General features: G+C 39.8%; 1 protein-coding gene across 1 annotated transcript in view; it reads right to left on the reverse strand.

Moving 5' to 3' along the window:
* The window catches only part of TMPRSS15 (transmembrane serine protease 15), a 473,521-nt gene that overhangs the window by 414,219 nt on the left and 38,475 nt on the right, over positions 1 to 20,827 (reverse strand). Inside the window, exons 4-5 of the mRNA XM_073584497.1 lie at positions 13,812 to 13,963; positions 8,356 to 8,415 (exon numbers count right to left, since the gene is read on the reverse strand). Of these exons, the coding sequence (XP_073440598.1) occupies positions 8,356 to 8,415; positions 13,812 to 13,963 (212 nt within the window). The remainder of the gene's footprint in view (positions 1 to 8,355; positions 8,416 to 13,811; positions 13,964 to 20,827) is intronic.

Here is a 20,827-nt window from a genome sequence, read left to right on the forward strand (position 1 = left end):
TGAAGGTGTTGCACTGAACAGATGAGGGAGACAGTGTAAGAAGCGGAATAGGAGGAGGAGGCAACATAGACAGAGAAATGTCCAAAAAACATCCAGCTATCCTTGGTGGTGGCATGACATGCACCAAAACGCTTATGTTTTAGTCCCAGACTCCACAATATTTCCTCAGTGGGCATTTAGAGAGATATATGGTCCATGTATCGGTAGTTATGTGGATCTTTACACTGAAGGCGTTGTGCAGTGAACACCTGATTTTGTCTGCAACATGTTTGTGCAGGGAAAGGATGGTCCACCTGGAAAAGTAGTCGCATTTGGGAGCAACGTACTGTGGTACCTGTGATCCCAATGCATTGTTAGCCCTTTATAAATCACTTGTGAGGCCACATGTAGAATATGACATCCAGTGTTTGGAGAATGTAGAGCTTAACGCTTCAATTAGATGGTGCGGAGTTGTCTGATGACACTGCTAGTGGTGCTGCTGTCACATCCAATCATTGTAATCAGGTCTGTTTTTACCCAGCTCTTGCCAAAGAACTGCCTCTGGTACTGCAATTCAGCTTCATTCAGTTGATTAGACTGGTTAGAATCTGCAATACCGTGCTTACCCTATGGACAAAAATGGTTCTCTTCTTTGGGAAAAGTGTCTGAACCTTCTTTCTAATCTCATTCAAGTCAACAAATATGACTATAGAGATGGTAGTTGCACAGATGACAAACTAAAAGTTTTAACAATAAGTTCCATAATTATAATAATAACTTAATATATGCTATCATTGAGTTAATTATGACTCATGCTTTTTTTTCTGTGAATGTCAAGCTTCATTCATTAATTATAAAAACAATTTGGCATTGACACTTTTTAGAATAAAGGGGCCATAACCATGATGGACTAAAAATCTCTTTTATCTTTTCAGGACTGTTTGTATAATCTTGGCTCGAACTGCAGAATCATTATATCGAGCTAAACAAAAAACACAATTAAATTAAAACATGCCTTAATTTTCAGCCATTAAAGAAAGAACATTTTGGTTATTTGTTCTGTTACTAAATGGATACTTAGTGGATAACAACTATGAAGAGGCACTCTAAATGATACAAATATGGAGACATGAAACATGATTAGATATTTTTGTTGAGGGGTATAAACTATTGTTGTACGCATTGATTTTAGTACATTTTATAATATAATTGCTGTAATAATATTACTTACAGGATTAAAAATAAAAATAACAAGTAGGCTGGTTTTATGTTTATGTGAGGAAACAAATAGGAAAGCAAATCTGCTAAAATTTGAATTTATTGCCTTATACACGGTATGGCTCCCTCCTGTAGACTTTGAGAAAATATTCACAGATGTGCACATGTGCATTAGCCCTATTTTCTTAATGCACCTGCAAAGGCTTCAATACATTCCAGGTGTGCGCCATTGACATCACGGAAATACTTTCTCCTGACATGCTCCGGTGATGAGCGCCGGAGGGGGACTAATGTCTCATGTGCCAATCATCCATCACCTGGCCAACCTATTTGGGACTATATAGAGCCTGCAGAAGAGGACATGTAAGCAACTTCTCTTGAGAAAGCAATTTACTCAAAGTATGAGATGGGGCATTCTAGGAATTCTGGGGCATTGTCTAGGAATTCAGAGTAAGCACAATTTGGGTAAGCATTAGACAAACCCTTCATATACCTACAATCATTTATTATTCTGTCCCTTTTGAAATACTGGCACCTTATTTTGATATACTGTATATCACAGCAGATTATACTTTTTGTACATACTTGAAGATTAATGTTTTGCTATGTGGTCTATCACCAACTTACTTGATCCTCATTAAATAGCATTTTGTATTAAATATGTACATTTTGTATTGATTAAACTTATATTTGATTTTTAATAATTGGTGGTTTGTGAATACTATTTGGTGTTCATGTGTATGGTAGAATTATATTAATGTAATCTACTCTACATTCTTGGTATGTTAATGGTGGAACTCATACTGTTATGTCCCTAGCTGAAAGAAAAATATCAGCACGAGGAAAGAAATTCCAGCATCCTCAAAAAGTAAAGCTATTAACAGCTGACTTTTAAGAGTGACATTAAAAATATTTAAGATCAAAAATCATCAAAAATAAAAGAGGGGGAAAGGGGGACAATAGTGGTGGGACCCAGGTCTATGCGTTACTTACCTGTCTTAGTCCATTTCTAAACATGCAATTCTGACATAATTCTCAAAATGGTTCCCTGCTAACTTCAGGTGGTTGTGTTCAGTCTTCTTTAGTCTTTTCTATGTTTTTTAGGCATTGTCTAAGTGTCACATGTTCATGTGGGGCAATATACGTGTTAGTGACATGTGTCGCCATCCACGGTAATTACGGGTGCAATGCATGACCAATCATTGTCATTGACATTTATTGTGCCCCGTGTGAACACTTGATGCTTAGACATTGTTGGAAAATCAAAAAGAAGGCTGATCCAAAGTGAGAAGACGACTGAGCAAAAAACATTGGTTGGCAGTACAGGTAAAAGGCAGGTCTTGTATATATGAGCATAATCTTTTTTATTTATTTAATGCCTTCCAAGCCCTATAAATTTTTAACAAAATGTTGGTCAGCTGGCCATTGATAGGACACTTTCAATATACCTCGCAGCTCTTAATAGGGCTTCCATGGACAGGATTTGCTTTAGTCATCTTTGGTTCTTACCATGAATTAAGCTGCAGTCTGGTAAACTATTTTGATGTCCAGAATGGTCAACATGTGGGATGACATCATGTGAGACGACCAGAGCCGTCATGTGGGATTTTTACTAGGATATCAAAATCAGGAACAGAATGGGAAGTCTGAAGAATTGTCAGCAAACAGGATGAGGTCAGAACATGAGTCAATTAGGCAGAAAAGAAGCTTGGCAACAGGAGTGAACCAGAGTTAGCATAAACTATAGCTGGCAGTAGAAGACTGGGACTCAGGAGACTAAATAGATTGCAATCCCACCAAGGGCTCACAGCAGGAATAAATTCTAACAAGCCAGGAATTAACCCCCAGGTTAAGCTGTGTCATGAAACCCAGGAATAAAACAGGGCTACCACATAGTTGCTGAGAGACAGAGGTGGAAACAAAGGGCATGAATGTTTCAGCCATTACTTTCATGAAAATTGAATCTGGTATTTGATTTACTCAATTCTACATAATAAAAAAATTAATTCAATACAAATTGTTTTGCTTATTTGCATTTGCCACCAAATTCCAAAATGAAAACTCCATATACTATTGAATAGATCAATTAGACATGATGAAGCTGATTTACTAACTTTGAAAACCCTCGTGAGAATGGCTTTATTATCCTTTGTAAAAGTTTTAATGCCTAATATTAAAATGAACATTTTAGGAGTTTAACGATAAAATGTTAATTTTAATTTGAGGATTATTCCACCATTGTGTCACAGTTTTTCCACAATAAGTATACCATCCTAAACAGGTCTAAATTTCTGTTAAATAATTCATTCTGTTTTTTGTGAACTCTGATGACAGAGTTGCTTTAATTTAAAAAATGAATTGTATGTTGTTTTTCTTTTGGTGCAAAATGCTCCCCTTAAATAAAGATTATTATATAAAAAATAAAGAAAAATACAAACGGGTGAAGCATATCTTCGAGACGCAATAAAGAACAAAGATGGATAGATAATTACTTAAGGCACAAAAGAGTGGTTTAGCATAGTTATTATAGTTCCAGCGCAAAGGTCCTTCAGCAGCTGAAAAGCCTCCATTTATCTTGCATTTAGAAATAATTCTAAAATAAATTTAATTGTATGACAGGAGAAGTCTAAATTATTATATCTGAGCACCGAGTCTTACTTCAGCCATTTATAGTCGGATAAGAAATGTCAAATTATATTACCACTTGGTAGAGCAAAGTGTCACAGGATTGGGTTTAAAATATCTGTACAGCGGCATATAAATGTTTGTAATTTTATATAGCGATATATCTAACTATGCATGAGCTTGGCTGCAGCATATCTTTTTAAAGAATTGGCCAATTTTATTCTCCCTTGCTCTGCACTATAAATATATTGTGTTTTCATAGGGCACTTTTATATTGTTTATACCAGATTTACCAGATTACTGGAGCCCAGCAGAGCTCAGCTCCTGGTGTCTTCACATATCGAAACATTAATCATCTGCACGTTCCCTTACTCCGCTGATTATCCTTTAAACTTAAAGGAGAATTTCTGCTTAAAGATAATTTATCTCACAGTCAACATATGAAATGTGAACCTTTACTCATTGCTATCATGAAAGTAATCTCCCATTCATCATAATGATGGCACCCTTGATGACAGTGTTTATTGTTATCCATGAAAGGAATTTTATTACAGTTTGTGCATGTAATAAAATAATAATTAATTGATTAATGATCTAGCATGACAATTGTTTGATGAAATATCTTTTAGTGCAGTTCAGACTGTAGGTACGACTAATCTAAAATTAATGAGTTATTATAGCATTTAAACGCACCATAATGGTGACAGAATATGACAAAAATGTTATATTCAAACTCTATAACTGTGTAAAGAAACGCAAAAGATTTGGAGTTTTGAAGCGCAGCATAAAAACAGAGCTTTAACCCTCCCATTTATATGCTAAACCATGTATAACTTTTGGACCTGTTTAGTTAAAAATAAGTGAATTTTAGTCTTTTTTTCCCAGAACAACTAATGATAATAAACTACTATGATTAATTATTAACTACTAGAGCTACTAGTGATGAGTGAGTATACTCGTTGCTCGGGTGTCCTCCGAGTATTTTGGCGTGCTCGGAGATTTAGTTTATGGCAACGTAGCTGCTACACAGCCTGAATACATGTGGGGATTGCCTGTTTGATAGGGAATCCCCACATGTATTCAGGCTGTCTAGCAGCCGCAAATCATGCGGCTGCATCCACAAAAACTAAATCTCCGAGCACGCCAAAATAGTTGAAGGACACCAAAGCATACTCAGGAAAACCCGAGCAACGAGTATAATCGCTCATCACCATTAACTACATTTGATGAAATCTTGAAATGTTGAAATTTTTCTTATTCTATTTTAACTATACAGATATTGGTTCAGAATCTTTCTCAGGCAAAAGTAATGGATCCAGAAAATTCTTATCTTCTCTCGCTTACAAATATGTCTTTCAAAAAGGTAAAATAGGGAACTAGAGGATCTGCCATTTTTTACCTAATTCTTGCCAACAGGGAGGAAATGGTTGAGGAAGTAAACATGGCTAGGAATTTTGGAGGCAACAATCAGTTTATCCTCAAATTTTGGATTAGAAGAGCACGAAGACCTGCAAGGACTAAGATTTTGATGTTGGACTTCAGAAAAGCAGGTTTTAATGTAGATAGAGACTGATAAATAGGGTGCACCTCAATGTATCATATAATAAATGAAAAAAATTAAGTATCAGGGTGCTACACCTTGCATGACAGATAAGGTGCAACCAAAAGAGGGAAAGCCCAATGCAAAAATTGGTGTGCACACCTGTTTAAATGCAAAAATATATCACAACTTTATTGAGTACACAGGACATACAAAAAAAAACATTAAAACCATCTAAAAATAAACAGTTTTGTAGTACATGATAAATAACCAACATTCCTGAATGATGCATAAGCAAAGCCAAATATAGACATATGGAGATACAATAGAACATATGAGAGCATAGATGAAGTGGGAGTATCAATTAGAAAGAATCTAAGATCACATACATATGGACCTGTGAGAAGGTAGCCGTGGTACCAATAATAAATGAGTCCTCTAGCCCAAAACTCAATCTATTAACACAGACCTCACTGAATAGATGGTATAGGGATATGGAAAACAGGGAAGAGTTTTAGCAATTCTATCCTTATTAGAGATGAGTGAACATCGTCACACCCTCCTTACTCGGCAAGCTATAGCGCTTACCGAAAAAGCTGCATTGGGATCATCTGTTTAGTGCCACAGCTGCATGTGTCATAGCTGTGTGACAGTCACAACACACAGGCTCTCCATGCATGGGTTGTGACTGTCACACAGCTCTGACACATGCAGCTGCGGCACCAAAAAGATGATCATCGGCAGCGCTCCATGTATCCAGGTTCCCAATGCAGCTTTTTCAGTAAGCGCTATAGCTTGCCAAATAAGGAGGGAACGACGATATTCACTCATCTCTAATCCCTATAGCAAACCCCTGAGATTGGAGAATAGCAACATGCGTGTGTAACATGTGTCAGTCATGTAACTGTGCTGACAAGGTGATCATATCTCAAACATGCTGGTGAGAGATAGCCAAAACATGGTAATTGTATAGGGGAAAGGAAGGACGCATGGTATAGAGGTCACGATAAGGGAAGTCAAGAGGCGAGAGAGATCACATGGAAAAGATTCAAAACCATCTGACACATAACACTGTACACTGCGTTCCAAATTATTATGCAAAAAATATTTCCTCATATTTTCTCTAAATTACCTATATGAATTGCAGTCATTGTTGTTTTTCAGTCATCTAATATTCTAGTATAACTGCAATGTTTTTGATCAAGCTGCCTATGAAAACAGTATATTTTTATAAATAAGAAACACTCAAAATGCATGTTCCAAATTATTATGCACAGCAGCGTTTTCAACCTTTTTATTTTGAACAAAAAAATGGTCAATTGTGAAATTATAAGCATTATCAGCTTATTACAAAATGAAATCAAACAGGTTTCAAGTCAAAACTTTATTCTAGGTGATGTTACATTTACACATAGGACCCCTTGTTCGAAAGATGCTTCTGAACTCTCTCGCTCATTGAATTTGTCAGTTTTTGGATTGTTTGTGCTTCAATTGTTTTGCATGTGGACAGAATACCCTCCCAGAGCTGTTGCTTACATGTGAATTGCCTCCTGCCATCATAGACACTCCTTTTGATGATGCTCCAGAGGTTCTCAATGGGGTTGAGGTCAGGGGAAGATGGTGGCCACACCATAAGTTTGTCCTCTTTTATGCCCATAGCAGCCAGAGATGCAGATGTGTTATTTGCAGCATGAGACGGTGCATTATCATGCATGAAAATGATCTTGCTGCGGAAAGCACGGTTCTTCCTCTTGAACCATGGCAGGAAGTGCTATTTTAGAAACTCCACATAGATTATGGAGTTCATCTTTACCCCTTCAGGGATCCTAAAGGGGCCGACAATCTCTCTCCCCATGATTCCAGCCCAAAACATTACTCCACCTCCTCCTTGTTGGCGCCTTAGCCGTGTTTTCATGGGGTGTCCATCAACCAGCCATCCTCCACTCCATCCATTTGGATCATCGAGTGTTTCACGGCACTCATCGGTGAACAAAACAGTTTGGAAGTCAGTCTTCATGTATCGTTTGGCCCACTGGAGCGGTTTCTGCTTGTGTGCAGTGGATAGAGGTGGTCGACAGGATGGCTTACGCACAGCTGCAAACCTCTGAAGGACCCTGCATCTTGTTGTTCGGGGGACGTTGGAGGCACCAGCAGTTTCAAAAACTTGTCTGCTGTTATGACAAGGCATTTTTGCAGCTGCTCTTTTAACCTGACGCAATTGCCTGTTGGAAAGAGTCCTCAATTTTTCCTTATCAGCACGCACACGTGTGTGCTGGGAATCAGCGACATACTTCTTGATTGTGCGATGATCACGATGAAGTGTCTTGGCAATGTTGATTGTAGTCATGCCTTGACCTAAATACTCCACAATTTGTTGCTTCTCAGCAGCCAACACATCCTTTTTCTTTCCCATTTTGGCAAAAAATGTAGGCTGCTTAATAATGTGGAACAGCCTTCTTAAGTAGCCTTGCCTTTATTTGGACACACCTGCCAAACTAAAGTGCACAGGTATCTGCAATTGCTTTCAGTGATATAAAGAGCCCTGACACACATCACCATCAATGAGTTTAAATGACAAACAAAAAAATTCTAACCTTATCACTCCTAAACTCTTTTTGCATAATAATTTGGAACACAGTTTATAATCCTACAGCGAGATGTCTGTGGATAATACTACCTCAGATACTCAGAGTATGCTCCAAGTCACCACAGGAAGCCATGATAAGCACAAAGCCCCAGAGATCAGGGGTGTGGGGAAAGACCCAAGTGCATCCCTGTTAATAACAACTTCATCAGGAAAGGTAACCTTCCTGAGCACACTTTCTTAAGGCTTTCACTTATCATGGACAACTTTCATATTGGATGTTAATTGAAACATAAAGGAAGCTGACTTGATTTGGATCTGTGTTTTTTTATTGTTGAGGGTAGCATAGCACATCAACAGCAATTGTGCTTTTGTAGCTAAACCATCAGAAAAAAGGGTTACTACTCACCAGCTGTGGTTCGCCTAGCATCCGCTGTGGTTTGACTTGCTGTAGGTAATGGATGCGAATCTGCAAAAATAAAAAAAAAGATTTTATTTGGTCTCATTAAAGCAAAAAAATCTTCTATATCATTCACGAATCTCACCTTGAATCCCCCAGGTCACTTTATTATAACTTACAGATTATTAATAATCAATAATAATTAAAAATCATATTTGTATTTTCAATTTATGCAGGCACTTTAATTACCTTCAGATTGGAGAAGGTGTAGGTCATGAGAGCCCTACCTGTCACTACCTGTCTTACCGTGCACACAAGACAGATTCAATAGAAAGTAGGAACTACAAAGCCTATGCATTCCATTCAAGCACTACTCCAGTTTGTGCATACTCAGACGGATATAGTATTTTCCTGTCTCCGAAGCTGTGCGCTCCTGACTGCAAACCTCTGCACTCCTGTCTGCCAAGCTGTGCGCTCCTGTCAGCAAAACTATGTGCTCTTGTCAGAGAAGCTGGACGCTCCTATCTGCCAAGCTAGGGACTGTTCTAGAATGTATTGGGCAATCAGTGGGGGTTCTCAGAGCCTTTAACCTGCCATTCAGTAGGCAATTAAAGTGCCTGAAAAATTGGGAAAAAAAAACAGGGACAGAGTTTAGTTACTTTTTAAAATCATAAATGCATCCATTTTTTTTCATTTATAATGTAAAGCTTTTTAAAATCTTCTTTCAAAATGCATATGAATATACCAATGATGCCATTGAATAAAATAATAATTTAACAAAATGATTGTGCAATAATTTTACAATAAATTAATAGTTTAAAAAAACAACAGCAAAGGCATGAACTGGGATATAAATTGGTATGCATTCAGCGTGTAAGCACACGTTCACACTTGGCCACTGAACAAAATAAAAAAACTAAGGCAGAAACAATGATTAAACACCCTGCAGTAAATAAATGAATGCATAGGGCATGAAAATGATATACAGTACTTAGCTAAAATGTTTATTGATCATAAAAATGCAAAAGCCATCCCACCTCTTCATGGTGACCATAATTGGGACAGTCCTAACTCTAATACTAAAAAGCCTTACCGTTTGTCAAGTGACATACATGTGGATAAGGGCTGAAAAGGACTGGGCCCAACTAGTGGACGCACAACCATGGGAGACCACATCAACATTCATATTGATGTGGTCTCCTATGGCTGTGCGTCCACTAGTTGGGCCCAGCCCTTTTCAGCCCTTATCCACATGTATGTCACTTGACAAACAGTAAGGCTTTTTAGTATTAGAGTTAGGACTGTCCCAATTATGGTCACCATGAAGAGGTGGGATGGCTTTTGCATTTTTATGATCAAAAAACATGTTATCTAATTACCGTATATTATTTTCATGCACTATGCTATTTATTTATTTACTGCAACTTAATAGTTTATACAAAAAATAACGTTTTTAACTCTATAAAAATTGGTAGCTGTTGAAATGCACAGCTTTACCAGGCCTAAAGGTGGGTGAGGCCTTTCAGAAAGACGATTATCATTTTTTTGAATCTGCATTGAAGCGAAGTATAAAAAAAAAACCCCTGAATTTTGGTGAATGTAGATTTTTGTAACACTTGAATAGAATGCATTTCCACTTCAATATATTTGCTCATCTTTAGAGTCTGGTATTGCTGATATTTGATCTATGGATCAGTTGGGTGCTGAAAAATTAACCCACACTGATCTAATAACACTGCGCAACAAATTTCAGGAAGTTCTTGTCCCCTGAGAAAATGTTATTGGTTCTTATAGATTTTGATATGCTGAACACGAATATGTGTTCCAAAAGTCCGTATCGCGCAAGGTTTTTAACCCCATCATGACCGGAGCTTATTTCTAGTTTTCGTTTTTCGCTCCCCTTCTTTCCAGAACCATAACTTTTTTATTTTTCCATCAATATGGCCATGCGAGAGCTTATTTTTTGCGGGATGACTTGTACTTTTGAACAACTCCATTTGTTTTACCGTGACGTGTACTCAAAAACAGGAAAAAAATTCCAAGTGTGGAGAAATTGCAATAAATGTGCAATCCCACACTTGCTTTTTGTTTTACTTTTTTGGTAGGTTCTCTAAATGCTAAAACTGACCTGCCATTGTGATTCTCCAGGTCATTATGAGTCCATAAACACTAAACATGTCTAGGTTCTCTTTTATCTAAGTGTTGAAAAAAAATTCCAAAGTTTGCTAAAAAGAAAGCAATTTTCTGAGACCTGTATCATCTCCATTTTTCGTGATCTCGAGTTGGGTGCAGGCTTATTTTTTGAATGCCGACTTGACGTTTTTAATTATACTACTTATGTGCAGATCCGTTCTTTTGAGCGCCCATTATTGCATTTTAATGCAATGTCGTGGCTACCAAAAAACATAATTCCGGCAGGTTGATTATTTTTTACCACTACGCCGTTTAGCGATCAGGTTAATTCTTTTTTTTTATTGATAGATGGGGCGATCCTGAACATTGCGATACCTAATATGTGTAGGTTTGATTTTTTATTGTTTTATTTTGATTGGGGCGAAAGGGGGTTGATTTCAATGTTGTTTTCTATTTTTTTTTATCTTTTAAAACACTTTTTTTTTACTTTTGGCATACTCAATAGCCTCCATTGGAGGCTAGAAGCTGCCATAGTGCGTTCATCTCTGCTACATTGAGGTGATGCTCAGATCACCTCTATGCAGCAGAATTACAGGCTTGCTATGAGCGCTGACCACAGGGTGGTGCTCATAGCAATCTGCCATGAACAACCATAGAGGTCTCAAGGAGACCTCTGGTTGTGATGGCAATGCAGCAATGACCCCCGATCACATGATGGGGGTCGTCACTATGTGTATTTCCGGACCAGTGTCCAGAAGTGCATTTAAATGCCCGCTGTCAGAGTTTCACAGCGGCATTTAACTACTTAATAGGCATGGTCGGATCGCGATTCCGCTTGCGTCTAATGCGGGCACATGTCAGCTGTTAAAAACAGCTGACATGTCGCAGCTTTGAGGTGGGCTCACCGCTGGAGCCCATCTCAAGGCGGGGGATACTGCCAGCTGACATACTATTCCGTCAGCTGGTAATAAGGGGTTAAGAAACAACAGTTTATAGTCTACATTATGACGTCCGAGATATTATATACATGGGCATCGATGTCAGCAGCAAAAGCAATTGTTCAAAAGTGTTTTGCAGATGACTTTTGTTTATAATCCATGTCAGATGCTTCTCGAATAAGACTCCAGCAATAGTCATTGATGTACTCCACTTTCCCTGTTACCTTTTCTCCAACAGTGCAATGTCTTTGTGAAATCTTTCACCGCATTCATTGCTAATGGCACCAAGATTGGCTGGAAAAAAGTGAGAATGTAGAAAATGCATTTTTAGTGACATATTGCATTTCATCAAATGATATGCTGTGAGCATGTTGTCCACGAGTTGTTCAAAGTTTGGTGCCCTGCTGTTGTCAAGGAAGTTGACGGTCACATCTTTAAAGGCTCTCCATGCCACTTCTTCAGCACCTTGCAAAAGACCATCAAAGCTACTGTCATTCATTATATCTCTGATCTGTGGGCCAATAAAAATACCTTCATTAATCTTTGCCTCACTTATTCTTGGAAATTTCTGTTGCAAGTAAGAAAAGGCTTCCGATTCTTTGTTCATTGCTTTGACAAAATTCTTCATAAGCTCAAGTTTAATATGCAAAGAAGGGAGAAATATCTTTGCTGGAACAACGAGAGGATTATGTTTAACATTCTTCAGTCCAGCAACCAGGTTGTCGCGGAGTGGCCAGTCCTTTCTGAAATAGTGCATTTCTCGTACACGACTGTCACACTCACAAATAAAACAACAATACTTGGTATATCCAAACTGCATTCCAAGAAGAAGTGCAGCGACTTTTAGATCACCGCATATGTTCCAGTTATAATTTCTATAATTAATGTGAGTCAACAGTAACTCCATATTCTCATATGTTTCTTTCATGTGTACGGCATGCCCAATAGGTATAGAAGGATAGATATTTCTGTTGTGTAGAAAAACAGCCTTCAGACTTAAACCTGATGAGTCAATGAACAGTCGCCATTCCTTAGGGTCAAGTTCGCATCCAAGAGCACCAAACAACCCCAAGACATCATTGCAAAAGTTTAAACTGTCGACATGGGTGAAAAATTGATTAAGGACTTCTTGACGACTGCAAAAAACAGAAACTCTTGTTCCTGGTAATAAGAGATTCCGTTCTTGTAGCCTTGATCCCAATAATTCCTGCCTGCCTCTTTCACATTTTCAAATTTCTGACCAAGTCACTCAGATCAGCTTGACTGAATAGATGTGGATTAGATGTAGAAGGCTCAAAGCCTGGGTTTGCAGAAGTTTCATTTTCCACTGACATTGTTAGTTCATCTTCATCATCCTCCATTGTCCATACTTTGGGCGGCAGCTTTGGAACACAAAGACTTTCATCGTGTGGCACTGGTCTTATGGCTGAAGGAAGATTAGGATATTCTATTGATTTCTTGTTCTTCGCTGAATATCCTGTTTCATTTGTCAGGCAGAAGTAGCAATCTGTTACATGCTCTCTCTGCTCTCTCCATATCATTGGAACAGCAAACGGCATTGAAGGTTGTGATCCACTCAGCCATGCTCTAAGTATGTCAGTATTGTCTTTTGATTCCTCCCATGCCCAGGAGTTGTGGTATGCTCCGTACACGGTCAGCGGAATGATTCACTGCATCTGCACAGAATTCACATAAGTGCTTGCATGTGTAGATCAGCGATTTATGTTATTTCAGGGAAAATTCAGAATATACTGCTTCAGAAAAAGTTCATACATGAGTTTTTAGAATTATAACAGAATATTATAATGTTTCATATCATTTCTCAAAAAATTTACTTGATAGGAGAAATCTGAAGTAATTTCTGAAATCAGCATGAAAAAATCTATCAGGAACACTCAAAATTCTCTGAGGAACAAAACCTTTGTAACACAGTGTAATAATTCACTATACAAAGGTACGAGGAAGTTGCATGTTCCCAGGCATGTTTCTCGCTATTCATTTCTCTCAAAGATCTCAGTAAAAAAAAGTAGAAAACAGTCAGTAAATCAAATATTAGTGGTTGGTTACATGATGAACTCTGGGTCTTTAAAACTGTGGAATCTTAACAGTAATTACAGAACACAATATTAGGATTGGTAATGTTGCAGTTCCATCAGTAATTTTATCTATGATCTATGCCCTGAAAAAACTCCTGTAACATAATCACTGTAACTGGTAAAGTCATTATTGCTTTAGTCACCTAATTAGGTACTTTATGTATTGGCTATCTTTAAAACTAGAGCATGAACTCAATAGTCGCTCAGGTTTAAATAGATGGAAAATAAAGAGATGAACTTTAGATGTCATAACTTTAACTTAGTTGGTTTTCATTGCAAGGTATTTCCATTAATTTACCTGTGATTAGTATAGTTGAGATGTCTATTTTGTACTTTGTTGTAAGCTGTGAATGATTTTCCTGAATGCCGATAGTTAAAACTTTCTGAATATTATCTGTCAATAGGACTTTTGTAAATTGGACAGTGAAAACTACAATAACGCTGCCATTTCTGAAAATAGACAAGAATGACAAGCACAAATTAGTACATCAAAAACTTAAAGTGTATATTCACCTTTACATTTCATCATTTTTAATCATGTAAAAGAGCTAAAATAAAAAGAAGAAATGCAATATTGTGAAGTTTTGGTTAAAAATAGCCTTCCACTTGAATAATTTACATCTTCTATATATATCTATGTTCAGTATCACGAAGGTTACAGACTACAAATAGTGATGGGTGTACTCATGCATATTCGCGTCCGACAGGTTTGGCTGAACATTAAAAAAAGATCTGTTCAGATACCATAACCCCTTAGTGACGGAGCCAATTTACAGCTAAATGTCCAGGCCAATTTTTACAATTCTGACCACTGTCACATTATGAGATAATAACTCTGGAACGCTTTAAAGCATCACGCTCATTCAGAGACTGTTTTTTCGTGACATATTTTACTTCATGTTAGTGGTTTATTTATGATTTTATTTCTGAAAAAAACTGAAATATGGCAAAAAAATGTAAAATTTTGCAATTTTCAAATTTTATTTTTTATGCCCTTAAATCAGAGGGATATGTCACACAAAATACTTAATAAATAACATTTCTCACATGACTATTTTACATCAGTACAATTTTTTTTTTGTTAGGAAGTTATAAAGGTTGAAAGTTGACCAGCGATTTCTCATTTTTACAACAAAATTTACAAAACCATTTTTCAGGGACCACCTCACATTTGAAGCCAATTTGAGGGGTCAATATGGCTGAAAATACCCAATAGAGACACCATTCTAAAGACTGCACCCCTCAAGGAGCTCAAAACCACATTCAGAAAATTTATTAACCCTTTACGTGCGTCACAGTAACTGAAGCAATGTGAAAGGGAAAAATTAACATTTATCTTTTTTTTTTTTTTACAAACTTTTTAATTCAGAACCAATTTTTTTTATTTTCACAAGTGTAAAAAGAGAAAATGAGCCACAAAATTTGTTGTGCAATTTCTCCTGAATACGGCGATACCTCATATATGGGAGTAAAAAACTGTTTGGGCGCAAGACAGGGCTTGGAACGGAAAGAGCACCGTTTGACTTTTTCAATGCAGAATTGGCTGAAATTGAGATTGGATGCAATGTCGCGTTTGGAGAGCCCCTGATGTGTCTGAACAGTGGAAACCCCCAACAAGTGATACAATTTTGGAAACTAGACCCATTAAAGAACTTATCTAAATGTGTAGGGAGCACTTTGAACCTCCAAGTGCTTCACAGAAGTTTATAAAGTAGAGCTGTGAAAATAAAAAAATCATATTTTTTTCAAAAAAATGATTTTTCGCCCCCAAATTTTTATTTTCACAAAGGTAACAGGAGAAATTTTACCCCAATGTTGTTGTGCAGTTTGTCCTGAGTATGCTGATACCCCATATGTGGGGGGCACAACTGTTTGGGGGCATGGCAGAGCTTAGAAGGGAAGGAGCGCCGACTTTGATGGAATGGCCTGCTGGCGTCATGTTGCGTTTACAGAGCCCCTGATGTGCCTAAACAGTAGAAACCCCATTTTGGAAACTAGACCCCCAGGGAACTTATCTAGATGTGTTGTGAGAACTTTGAACCCCCAAGTGTTTCACTAAAGTTTATAATGCAGAGCCGTAGAAATAAAAAATCATTTTTTTTCCACAAAAATTATTTTTTAGCCTGTAATTTTTTTATTTTCACTAGGGTAACAGGAGAAACTAGATGCCAATAGATGTTTAATTATTCCTAAGTACACTGGTATCTCATATGTGGGGGAAAAACCACTGTTTGGGCACACGTCGGGGCTCAAAAGGCAAGTAGTAACGTTTTGGAATGCAGACTTTGATGGAACGGTCTGCGGGCGTCATGTTGCGTTTACAGAGCCCATGATGTGCCTAAATAGTAAAAGCTCCCCACATGTGACCCTATTTTGGAAACTAGAACCCCAAAGGAGCTTATCTAGATGTGTGGTGAGCACTTTGAAACCCTAAGTGCTTCACAGAAATTTATAACGGAGCTGTGAAAATAAAAAATCTTTTTTTCCACAAAAATTAATTTTTAGCCCCCAATTTTTATTTTCCCAAGGGTAGCAGGAGAAATTAGACACCCAAAGTTGTGGTGCAATTTCTCCTGAATACGCTGATGCCCCATATGTTGGGGTAAAGCACTGTTTGGGCTCGGAAGGGAGGGAGCACCGTTTGACTTTGAATGCAAAATTGGCTGGAATCAATGGTGACGCCATGTCATGTTTGGATACCCCCTGATGTGCCTAAACTGTGGAAACCCCTAAATTCTAACTCCAACCTAACCCCAACTCACCCCTAAACCTAATCCCAACCCTATCCATAACGGTAACCACAGACCAAACCCCAACACACTCCTAACCTTAATCCAACCCTAACCATAACCCTAACCACAACCATAACCCCAACACACCCCTAACCCTAATCCCAACCCTAACCAGAACCCTAACCACAACCCTAACCCTAATCCTAACCCTAACCAAAACCCTAAACCTAATCCTAACCATAACCACAAACTTAATCCCAACACACCCCTATCCCTATTCCCAACCCTAACCCTAATCCCAACCCCAACCCTAATCCCAACCTTTATCCCAACCCTAACCCAAATTCCAACCTTAACCCTTATTCCAACCCTAACCTTAACTTTAGCCTAACTCTAACCCTAATGGAAAAATAAAAATAAATAAATGTCATTATTTTTCCCTAACTAAGGGGGTGATAAAGGGGGATTATTTACTATTTTTTGTATTGTATTTTGACCACTGTGACAGGGTCTACCATAGTGACCAAAATGAACCAAAAGGAAAGATCTTCCTATAGTTGCTGGGTGCCAGCCGACAGATCTCGGTGGGTGCACTGCGCATGCGCCTGCCATTTTTTTCCCGGAAGAAGATGGCGGCGCCCATGGGGGGGAAGCACATGGGCGGTGGAGCACCGGCATGTACTGGGGGGATCAGAGATCCTATTTCTCTCTCCTCTGATTTGTGATCACATCAGTGGAGAGAGAAATTAAATAGCACATTGGACTTTTTTGCGGTCGTCATTATATGGTAAATGATGGCGATCGCAAAACTGGGGTCGGTAAAAAAAAAAAACGACCCGAATCATGTTCTCTGGGGTCTCGACTCTGGGGGGTATCAGTGGTCGTTAAGGGGATAAAGGTACCTTAACTCAATCTTGGACCCCACTCAAATAATAATAATAATAATAATAATAAATTTTATTTCTATAGCACCGACATATTCCGCAGCACTTTACATTTTAGAGGGGACATGTACATACGATAGACATTACAGCATAACAATAATCACATAGATCATAACAGATACCAAGCAGAATGAGGGCCCTGCTCGCAAGCTTACAATCTATGAGGAAAAAGGTAGACACGAATGGTGGGTGGTAACAATTGCACTGATTGTATGGACCAGCCATAATGTTAAGTGTGTAACAGTACAGACACAGAGGGCTAATGGATGCATAAAGCATGTGGGAACATGATGCGGGAAACCTGGTTATGGTAAAACTTTTGGCTGTGCCACACAGGGATAGATTAGATTAATGAGTTGAGATGGTAGGCCAGTCTGAATAAATGCGTTTTCAGGGCATGCTTAAAATTGTGGGGATTGGGGACTAATCGTATTGACCTGGGAAGTGCATTCCAAAGAATTGGCGCAGCACGTGTAAAGTGTTGGAGACAGGAGTGGGAGGTTCTGATTATTGAGGATGCTAACATCAGGTCATCAGCAGAATGGAGGGCGCGAGTAGAGTGGTGTACTGAAACAAGGGAGGAGATGTAGGGTGGTGCTGAGTCATGGAGGGATTTGTGGGTGAGGGTAATAAGTTTGTATTTGATTCTGGAGTGGATGGATAGCCAGTAGTGTTGAGCGATACCCTCCGATATTGGGAAATATCGGATCGGATTGGATCGGACAGATACCCCAAAAATATCGGATATCGCCGATTCCGATACCAGAAACCAATGTAAGTCAATGGGACACAAATATCGGAATGAAAATAAACCCTTACTTTCCTTGTAGGTTAACTCTACATGAAGGAAAACAACTATGAATAATGTAGAATGTATTGGGGGAGGTGGAGGAGACATTAAAGGCATAGAGGTTTAGCCCAATCAAATGGAATAGCAGGAATTAATTTTTTTTAAGACGTTCGGAGTTACAAAGATATTGACTATGTTACGCTTTTTTATATTTTGTCAGATATTTATGTTTCACTACTTCCATGCTCTTCACCTTCTTTTTCACTTCGCCCACACTATCTCCTTCATCATCCTCTTCAGGGTCATCTTCTTGGTCTTCATCGGGGTGGTCTTCAGGGTCGTCGTCTCCAGGGTCATTGTTTTCGGGGTCGTCGTCTTCTTCAGGGTGGTCTTCAGGGTCGTCGTCTTTAGGGTCGTCGTCAGGGAGATCCAGAGTGATTACCAAAAACCATTTCAAAAAGCTTGAACTTGGAAATGTAGCAGAAGGTACAAGAAGGCTGAGGAACTGCTGAGAACCAGCTGACGGTACTGGAACCTGGATGGGTAGCCGGAGGTACAAGAGCCAATGGAACTACCGAGGACCAGCTGATGGTACTGGAACCTGGGTACAAAGCAGGAGGTAACTGTGCCAGAAAGCACTACCAAGGACCAGCAGACGTTGGTGGAACTCGGATACCGAGAAGGAGGCACCTAAGCCAAAGGCTCTGCCTGGAACCTGCTGATGTTACTGGAACCCAGGGGGACATATTCAAAATTGACTTACAAAGAACCAGCTAATGGTACTGGAACTCAGATAGGCAGCAGAAGGTACACACGAAAAAAAAAATTGCAAGGCTGCGAACCGGCCGGAGTTACCGAAACCCACAGTCCTTACAGGGGGAGCTTGTCCTATTGGCACTACGGAACCAGCCTTCATTGCCAGATCCCGCAGCCCACATAGAAAGCACCTAAACTGCAGGCACCATAGAGTCGGTTAACCCGACCGCAACACGACAGTACAACGAATTGGAGGCAAAGTGACGTTGACACTACCCAGAAACAGCTGGCGTGCTGGAACCAGGCTGGGCAGGAGGGAGTACATGTGCCAAAGACACTTCTGAGCAGCAACTGGCAGTGTTGGAGCCCAGGGATTACAGTAGAAGCAGAGTGTAGCCAGACGCCTAATTGAAGCAAGTTTAATATCTGTAGTAGTGTGAATGTGGACAGAGCAGGAGAAATTGCCGGACACACAGCAGGGGATCAGCTGACGTTACTGAACCCCAATAACACTGGAGCATGTGCTGACTGTGCAGACAGCACTTATGAGCAGCAACTGTCGGTGTTGGAGCCCAGGGATTACAGTTCAGGTGGTAGAAACATGAACACAACAGGAGACCTGGATACTGTTGCCAACCAAATATTTAATCTGGAAGAGGACTGACAAATTCCTGCGAGATCCAGGCCTTGTTCATTTTCAGAAAAGTAAGCCGGTCAATGTTATCGGAGGATAGTCGCATGCGACGGTCTGTTAGTACAACACCTGCGGCACTAAAGACGCGTTCCAATAATACACTAGCAGCAGGGCAAGCCAGCACCTCCAATGCATACTGGCTAAGCTCTGGCCCTGTATCCAGCTAAGAGACCCAAAACTTGACGGGGTAAGAGCCTTGTGGGAGAACACTGAGAGGGCAAGACATGTAGTCTGTCACCATCTGACGGAAACGTTGCCTCCTGCTGACTGGAGCCGTCTGTGATGGTGTAGACATTTGTGGCGGGGACACAAAACGTTGCCACATTTGGGCCATACTGGTCTTGCCTTGTGCTGAGGCGCTGCTTCTGCTCCCTCTTTGTGCAGAGCTTCCTCCACTGCCTCAACGCACTGAGCTGCTTTGTAAAGCACTAGCAGCACTGCTCTCAGGTGGAATGGAGAGCATGATGGAATGCACCAGTGTGTCTTGGTACTCCTGCATTTTACGCTCCCGGTTCAACGGTGTTATGAGGCTTTGTAAGTTGTCCCGGTAGCGAGGATCTAGGAGGGTGTACACCCAATAATCAGCCGTGTTGAGAATATGGGCGATGCGGCGGTCGTTTCTCAGGCACTGCAGCATGAAATCAACCATGTGCTGCAGACTGCCAACTGGCCAAGAAACACTGTCCCCTGCTTGAGACGTCATCTCTGCCTGCTCTGCATCACCCCACCCTCGCTCTACATACTGACTACTAGAGCATTGTGTACCTTCCTCCTCTGGACAGATGTCTTCCTCCTCCATTGACTCCTCATCATCCTCCTCACAAAGTGTCCCCAGCCTAGGCCTTTGTGAGGAACCACGTTGCGCAGACTGTCCAGAAGCAGATGGCATTTGTGACTCCTCATCTTCCACCTCTTCCACAACCTTCTCCCTTAGTGCTTGCAGTGTCTTTTCAAGCAGGCAGATAAGGGGGATAGTCATGCTGACAAGTGCATCATCTGCACTCGCCATCCGCGTGGAATCATCGAAGGCACGCAAAACGTAGCAGATGTCCTTCATAGAGGCCTGTTATGATGAGTCACCGAAGGAGGAAAAAACAAAATACCAGCTAAGTCCAGAAAAACCAGAGAGGTTGGCAGCTATCGGATTGTAGACCCCTGAACCTATCCACAACAACTAGCAGTAGCCGTGGGGGGTTCCTATGGTGCCCTAGACCCCTCGATCACAGCCGGAGAGCTACATAGCCTAAAGACAGAAAGGGGGAAAAACTAAACTGCCCCAGAGCAGACCCCAAAGCAATAGGCAGCCCCCAACATATAATGACGGTGAAGCAAGATGAAAACACTAACACAGATACAAAGGTAGGTTGAGCAAATGATGGGGCCCAAGCTAACTACATA

The sequence above is a fragment of the Dendrobates tinctorius genome, unplaced genomic scaffold (assembly GCF_039654945.1).
Source record: "Dendrobates tinctorius isolate UK_male_01 unplaced genomic scaffold, ASM3965494v1 ptg000084l, whole genome shotgun sequence".
NCBI classification, from domain to species: Eukaryota; Metazoa; Chordata; class Amphibia; order Anura; family Dendrobatidae; genus Dendrobates; species Dendrobates tinctorius.